Source organism: Coffea eugenioides, chromosome 4 (assembly GCF_003713205.1).
Source record: "Coffea eugenioides isolate CCC68of chromosome 4, Ceug_1.0, whole genome shotgun sequence".
NCBI classification, from domain to species: domain Eukaryota; kingdom Viridiplantae; phylum Streptophyta; class Magnoliopsida; order Gentianales; family Rubiaceae; genus Coffea; species Coffea eugenioides.
In genome coordinates this window covers 13,676,303-13,684,652 of record NC_040038.1, presented here as the reverse complement: position 1 = coordinate 13,684,652, position 8,350 = coordinate 13,676,303, and the positions used below count along the sequence as shown (strand labels likewise).

Genomic DNA, 8,350 nt, shown 5'->3' with positions numbered 1-8,350 from the left:
GCCACGTGGCTTTTTCTCGATTTCGCGGGGGCTCCGACAAGGGGATCCACTATCCTCTTCCTTGTTTATTTTGGGCGCGGAGGTCCTGTCTCGCCTGTTAAACCAACTTCACTTGCATCCTGGATTTGGTGGCTTCAAAGTTCCTAGGGCTTGTCCTCCCATTACCCATTTGGGATTTGCATATGACATCCATATCTTTTCTAGTGCAGTGGCGTTCTCGTTAAAGTTGTCAATGGAGACGCTGGCTAGGTACGAGGGTGTCTCAGGTCAAAGGATAAATGCTTCAAAGAGCGGTTTCATGGTTCACTCGACAATGGCCCGGAGCCGGAGGTTTGTAATTCAGCGCATCACGGGCTTCCCTCAGAAGAAGTTTCCTGTATGCTACCTTGGGTCCCCGCTGTTCGTGGGGCGGCAGAAGAAGACCTACTTCGAGGATTTGGTCAACAAGGTGTATTCTAAAATCATTTTTTGGAAGAATCGATTACTGTCTCCAGGTGGACGGATTGTTCTTATAAAGCATGCGCTGTACTCTATCTCTCTTCACTTAATGGCGGCAATGGCATCCCCGAAGTCCATCTTGACTACAGTAGAGAGGTTTTTTGCTAATTTTCTTTGGGGCACTGTTGGGGGTGAACCCAAGCACCATTGGATTTCTTGGAAGGAGCTTTGTGCTGCTAATCAGGAAGGTGGGGTAGGCTTTCGCTCTATGATAGATGTGGTGAAAGCTTTCTCGGTGAAATTGTGGTGGCGGTTTCGACAGAACTCATCTCTCTGAGCTAATTTCATGATGGCTAACTACGTTTCCAATGCTCATCCAAGTATGGTGGGTGCGTCAGTGGGGGCTTCAGCCCCGTGGCGTAGGATTTTTCAGGTACGGGAATTGACTGAGCAACACATCACCTTTGTGGTTCGTTCGGAGAGTTCGAATTTCTGGTTTGATAACTGGTTAGGGTCAGGGCCTTTGTCGGTGCGGTTAGGCAATGTTTCGGATCACAGGGTCTTAGATTTTTTCATAGAGGGCAGATGGAATTTTTAGTTGTTGGCGGGATGGGTGGCGAGTGACATATTATCTGAGATCAGTTGATTCGCTCTTCCTAAAATTGAAGCGGGAGTGGATGATTTGATGGTCTGGGCACCCGCACAATCTGGAGTCTTCACGTTGAGCACAACATTTGATTTAGTGCGGGCTCGTTCGCTGCGATCATTTATCTTCTCCAGGGTTTGGCAGCCCAAACTCCCGCTGAAAAATCTCCTTCTTCCTGCTTCGGCTGCTGAGGGACCGGTTGCCTTTAGATTCTACGGTATGTAAATTTGCTGTCGCTGGTCCTTCGAAGTGTTTTTGTTGCACCGAGGGAGAAGCTAAAACTCTAGGCCATACATGTTGTGGGGGCGAGTTGGCTATAGCGGTATGAAAATTCTTTAGTTCTGTTGTAGGGGTTTGGAGCCCGTGTGCTTCGGTACGGGGAAACATGGCTAGTTGGTGGTTTTGTTCCAACTCAAATGTATTTTTTTCTGCAATTTGTTCACCTGATTATCCCTCCTTTGATTTACTGGAATATTTGGAAGGTTAGGAACAAAGTTCTCTTCAACGGGAAAGTTTACTGCCCTAGGGCTATCTCTGGTTTTGCCTTTGACGAGGTGCAGAGTCTCTTCATTCTGTGGTTCCCAGGGTGGTCCTCAGTCCTTACGACATGGTCTGACTTTTATGCTTCTCTCGCCTCTGCTCGTCAGCAGGCGTCGGTCCGATTGGTGAAATGGTTGAGGCCGCCAATGGGGGGTTTAAACTAAACACGAATGGATGCTCAAGAGGCAACCCTGGAAGGGCAGGGGGTGGGGGAGTCCTGCGTGATGATGAGGGAAAGCTCTTGCTCGCTTTCTCCACATTCTTCGGCAGTTGTACTAGCATCCAAGCTGAGGCGCAGACCCTTCTCTTTGGGGTTAACTTGTGTATTTCCCACAGATATGTGAGAGTGCAAGCTGAAGTGGACTCATTGGTGTTGGTCGTTGCCCCTGGGGTATTGATTCAGAATTTCGAAGTCTCTTTCATCTTTCATCCTTTTTCACCAGCATTTTCCATTGCTTCAGAGAAGGTAATCAAGTGGCTGGTTGTTTATCAAATGTTGGTTGCGACGACGTGTGTGACAGAGTCTACCATCAGTTTGCAAATCTCCCTGCTAAAGCCCGAGGGGCGTTTAGACTGGATAGAATCAGTCTCCCTTCCCTTAGAAAATGCTAGGTCAGCTGTACTGTTGCGAGGTAAGGTCAATGCCCCCCTCCATGGCCTCTCTTTTTTGAGGAAATAAATTAAGTTATTACTTTAAAAAAAGACACAAATGAGGAAAATTTTGGAAAACAAAATTTGTTCATAGATGACAAGGGATAAATTTCGATGGAAAAAATTACTATTTGTTAATTATTTGGTTAATTATGGTTTTAAAATGAATGAATAATGTATATTTTTTATAGTGAGGATTTTTTTAAAATATGTTATATTATTTAGCATTGTAGTTTCGATAAGTGAACAGGGATAGGGGTGTTGTGGTTTGGAGCTAATTTTGTCATGTTGTACAAGAAATAAATTGTGCACTATAATTGGTGTATCTTTGTTATTTTTTTAATCTGCTAGGCATATGGTTGCATTAATTTTTGTTTTGAAAGATTGAAAAAAATGAAAGATTATGGGTAAGGTGAATTTTGAAAAAAAATAGAAAAGTTGATATAAGGTCCCTAATAAACTATCTATAATACTGAAAATAGAGAGAATAGACCGGAATAATGATAAAGTTGGATAGAGAGGTAATTATAAATCCGATGTAATGGATGATAAAGTTGATAGGAAGCATAAAACTAACTATAAAGAGAATAAAAAGAAAAGCACGAGGATAGTTATAAAAAGGAAATTTAGTAATACATTTAGGTGCATAAAAATTAACAACAAAAGAGGTTTTGCAAGTGAAGTCATTAGACTAGAGATGACGTTTCGAATTGGTATGATCGGAGTACTATTCTTGCGTCTTGCAAAGCACATTTTTCTCTTCCATTTTCAGCACAGATAATGACTTGATAATCGAGCATTACTGTTTGGTGCAAGAACAAGAGCTCATTCATTATTCCATCAATTTTCATGATAAATTCTGTCTATCCTTCTCTAGGACAATTGTTACTGCAGTGTGCCTGACCATGAATGCTTTGTCTATGCAGCTGAATGATTGCAGGAGAGGCATTTGTTTGGATTGTTCTGTTGACTTTGAAGGGCAGTTTCTACGAGAATATATTGTGAATTAGTTTTACTACATGATAATTTATAATAAAAATAATGTATAGAGAGATTATACCAGTTCAAGGATGTCCTCAAGGGTAAGTCGACGGAAGAATGCTGGAGCTAAATTCTGTGTGAAATTGTTTGATAAGCCGGTTATAACTTCTTGATAGATACTCGCAGAGCTATCAAAATGCATTTGTGCAAATGGATCAAGCTGTGGTTTATGTGTTAGTTGTGTTGTCCAGGGATATATCTGTCGTTGATATTTTTTTCCAAAGATGGCTACATTGAATTCCATGTTTCCTAGTTGTTTAAATAGAATGACATCATCTATTCTGAGATCATGGTCTTTAGCAAAGTCATTCCAGCCTTGACCAAATTCAAAGTTTGTTAAGCTGATGAGCCAATGTGCGTCCTTGGCTTTAATAGTGATAAATAGCTGCCTGCATTGCTGGATTACTGGAATGAGGTCATCTGGAACAAGCTAGTTAATAATGATGGCATGTTAATTATCTTTGCAACAAATTTTTGTTTATATACAACATTAATACTATGTATTAGAGCATTACTAGTCTTCTATTTTTTTGCAAAGCGGATTGTAAAACAACGTGGTTGTGATCCATAGATATGAGGATTGATTTGAGGAAGTCTAGTATTTGTATTGAAAGTAATTCAAATAGCAGTTAGGTAGAAAACAAGATATAAGTAATGGATGATTGAATGAAAAAGCATTAAATTACCTGGTGGATATGGTGAGACAAATAATAGGACACGTTCTAACTATCTAAGAATTGACATAGTGTTTTTAAGTTCAAGAATTCCTACATCTTCAATCAGGTCAAAGTGTTGCTCAATGAATGTAGCATCATATTGGTATGTATAATGTTTTGGATCTCGCTGTAGAACTATAGCAGTGAGTATTCTGCTTCCATTAGTTGTGATTAAGTAGTATTTGTACATTTTCTGTCTTTCTGGTGTAATTTTGGTAGTAATTGTCCATGAAATGAATGCTTCATCATCCATGTTACTGCAAAGGATAGAGGAAACTGCAAAAAGAGTACAAAAAGTAAATAAAAAGCTATTGGAGATACTGGTTATATAATTATATATGTCAAATTTTGTTATATAACTATCATTGTTTAGGGGAAAATGAGTCAATTTATAGTAAGAAATGATATTTTCTTGAATGGCTGCTAAATGTGCATGGACATGTCACGATTGGAAGCATCAGGAAATGAGATGAGAATAAGCGAAAAATATTAAGAATAGAATCGGCAAAAGCGACTACCATTAAATTTTATACATGAGAGGAGAATAAAGCAGTGAATGTTTTGTAAAGGTCTATGTATATGAAGATAGTCTTTATTATAGTCTAAAAGACAAGTAATACTAAAGGTAAATAACTGTGCTGCATTATGTGCAGAAATGGTGGAAAAAATGACAGTGGTAAAATTAGATTGTAAAGTGTTTAAAGGGTTAGTGGTTATGTACGTGAAGAAGCGGATGCTCTGTATTTTCACGGGTGTTGCTGCTTTCGTCCGGCAAAGATTGGAGAGGATTGTGGTAGTAAGTATTCAAGTGGGGTTCATTTTTGCTGGTAGAGGTTTTGGTATTAATTGAGGGTGAAAAGGTTGCTATTAAATAGGGACAGGTGTGGCATTTTAATTGGCATTTAAATGCGGCCGGTAAATCATAGGAAGCGGGTAGTTGTTTTTCTATTTTGAACGTTCATGGTTTTTTGTTTTTATTGAGGTAGTAGAGGTGGATGTTTATGTGTTATAATTGGTGTTTATTATGGTTAGTAAATGATAGAAAGGGAAGTAAGTCTTTTGTCGATGGATTCTATTGTTTTTGTTGGTTCAGTTTTAATAGGATGAGAAATAGCATCTTTTTGGTTCTATGACAAAGGATAATTTGTTGTGCATGGAATTCTGAGTAGTTAGATTATCGCATCTAGATTTTTTGCTTTGGCTGTAATGAATTTTAGATAAAAGAAGTTCTATTTTGATATGTAAATAATTGGCATAAAAGATAACTGTGAAAATTGGTGTAATAAAAAGACAAAATTAAGGTCTATGAAAATGAATTATAGCATTTATATTTTCTTCAAATATTATTAAAATAATAAATTTATATGTTATTAAAATGAATTGCATTTTTTTTAGTCTATGAATTTAGGTAGGTTTATTGTATATCACTATGTATTATATATATTATGTTTTGCTCAGATTTTAGCAGTTGAGATCATGGGTAGAAAGTAATAAAAATATTTGCTATGTAGTTATATATATAATTTTGTAGATTTTAGCAGCTGAGATCATGTATAGGAAGTAGGAAAAGTATCAAGTGGGGAGAAGTGTAGCATTTTAATTGTCATTTATTGTGGCTCGTAAGTAATAGAAAGTAGGGTAGTTGCTTGTTTGCTATAAAATGATGATAGCCGTTTCTTTTCATAAGTGCTACAGAAGTGGATGCTTCTTTGTTTTAATTGTCATTTATTTTGATTAGTAAATGATATAAGTAGATATGTTACTTTTTGAATGTCTTTTATTGTTTTTTTTGGTATAGTTTGAACAGGATATAAAAATAGCAATTTTTTTTTGGTTTGTATTAATTGGATATTTGTGGCGTGTGTTATTTTTTGATATTGAGATTATCATGCTTAGATTTATGGTTTTGTCTTAAATAGTATATAAATAAAAGAAAGTTTATTTGTTATTTAAGATTATATACATATTTTTACATTTTAGTAAACAAGATTATGTATAGAAAATGACAAAGATATTTGGTTCGATAGATTCCTGAAAGCAAATAAAGCTGTTCATGATTATACAACACATACAGGAGTATTGAATTACGACACAAATAGACATGCGTTTGTGGATAACAAAACAGAGACCAAGTTGTCTCTGCTATGAGACTACTTGATATGACTTATTGTCATATCCTGAGCAGCAAAATGACTCCAGTTCTTAGAATTTGTTACAAAAAAAGAAGTAAGATAGTTGGCATGGATTACAACTGTGAAATCAGGGAATAAAGAAACATTAGAAGTGACAAAAGATGGTAACAATACTAAATTCAGAATGCCTCAAAGGTGCTTGACTTGTTTGCTATCTTTGCTGTGTTCAAAATCCAGTTTACGTTTTGTTGAAGAAGTTGCTACTACTATTGTTTTATCTACTATCCCTGGAGATTCAGCAATTGAAGACATGGGTGTATCAATACCTTGCAACTCTATATGAGGACTGGTGAATGCTGTTGAAGGTGGTGTGAGCGAAGGTGATACTGGACCTTGGATATGCACGTGATATGGCTGATTCATTTGATTTTCAACAATTGGAACAATAGCAGAAAGGAAATAAATAGTGGGAGCTTGTTCTTTGTTGTGGCTAGTTGCACTTCTCATTTGACAATGCATGACTTCATTGTTGAGCCTGGTATTGATGTCACTTATTGGAATGCTTTCTTCCTATAATTGTAGCAAAGAGATGGAGTTAATGATTTTCTAAAAATTGCATTGTTGTGACAAGAAACATAATATTGATGGCAGCATATAATAAAGAATATTACAGTGCTGAGCTTGTGACATAATTCATCACTGGTCATGCCCAGCAACTTTTCCACATATGAATCTTGGACAAATGCATCTAGTGTGCTTGAATCATCTTCAATTTGTACAAAAAATTTTGGCCTGTAGAATATTAGAATTAGTAACTGATGAATGATCGATAATGAAAAGGGATAAAAAAAACGTAAATAAAAAAATATAAAAACCTTGGAATAGGTCGCTGTTGCTGTTTGTTACAATTATTGCATGTAAATGACATATCCATTGCTGCTCTTGTGGGACATGTACATTTTGGACAACTTGAAATGTAAAATCTCTGCTTGTTATTAGTGATTTTGAGCTTTCCTTTGATCCAAAAATCTTTTGTCTGCATGGAACAAAAGTAGTTTGTATTAATTTAGCATATAGTATGAAATAAAAAGGTATATGTAACAAGCATAAATAACCACATCTTTCATACCAAAAAAGTTGAGCTCAGGACCTGCGATATTTGCCGAATATTTTGCTGAGGTGGAGCCACTATTGTTTGCTTTAATTTTTCATAAAGTTTTTCAGCTGTGATTTTTTTAATGTAATCTTTGTTTTCTTGAATCTTGAGCAAAAAAAAAAAAGAAAAAGCAAAAAAAAAAATGTTGTCTAATAATATTAATATTTTTTATTGCAGTGTAAATGCGAAAAAGGCAACAGAGTAACTGTACCATGTAGCCAGAGCTGCAGTTTGTGGGAATGGTGGATCCAAGAGAATGTTGGTGTTGTTTTTAGTGCGTAAAGATATACCTGATGAAATTACATTAGTTATTTTCAGAGAGTAGGTGGTACTAAAAACGCAAGACAAATGCTCCTGTTACCATAGTAAGTTGCAAGTTTAGGCCTGAGAAGAACAACAATTCGATAGCTATGCAGAATGTTTATGAGTTCAGCGCCTTCGTGGTCAACAAAAGAATCCCACAGTGTAAGCACCACTGGTCGACATCTTTTATAACAAATAATTTAGTTACTAATAATGCTTAAAATAAGGAGTATAATAATAGTTGAACAAAGTTAAAAAAATTCTTACTCTTGATTGACAATAACAAATTCCTGGATAATTGATGATTTTTCTCTTGGTATAATTCGCTGAGGCAATGCTTGAATAATGGCACACATGATATCTAAAATTGAAGAGAAAGATAAGCTTATAATTAGGGACAATCAACGATTATAAGTGGGTAAATGAAATGTACAAATATAAGTTAATTTTCATACTGAAATTTTCTGCTTCTTTTCCGTGAAATTGATCGAGCTGCCAGAATGATGTCATGGGATAATATGCATGCACTGGCATAGGGAGCTAAGCATTGTGTTCTTTGATTAAAGTAGTTTTAGTAAAACTGAGCTGGAGTGGAACGGTTCCAAGCTAATTTTAGGATCAGGAACAGAAACAACATAAGCACTGCCTATATAGTAGCATTTTTCAAGGATAAATATGTCTACAATTGAATCTATATCAAATTCATAAATGACGCCCTGAATTGTTT

General features: G+C 36.2%; 1 protein-coding gene across 1 annotated transcript; it reads left to right on the top strand.

Annotated features, from left to right (window-relative positions):
• Positions 1-1,754: 1,754 nt before the first annotated feature.
• Positions 1,755-3,285, top strand: LOC113769087. Its single transcript, XM_027313569.1, has 2 exons — positions 1,755-2,256; positions 3,170-3,285. Exons 1-2 carry the CDS (start codon positions 1,755-1,757, stop codon positions 3,283-3,285), a joined length of 618 nt encoding a protein of 205 aa, XP_027169370.1.
• The last annotated feature ends 5,065 nt before the right edge of the window (positions 3,286-8,350 follow it).

Coding starts and splice junctions, on each gene's coding strand:
- LOC113769087 (XM_027313569.1), top strand. CDS start 1,755: ATGGTTGAGGCCGCCAATGGGGGGTTTAAACTAAACACGAATGGATGC. Junction 2,257..3,169: donor GTCAGCTGTACTGTTGCGAG/GTAAGGTCAATG, acceptor TTGTTACTGCAG/TGTGCCTGACCATGAATGCT.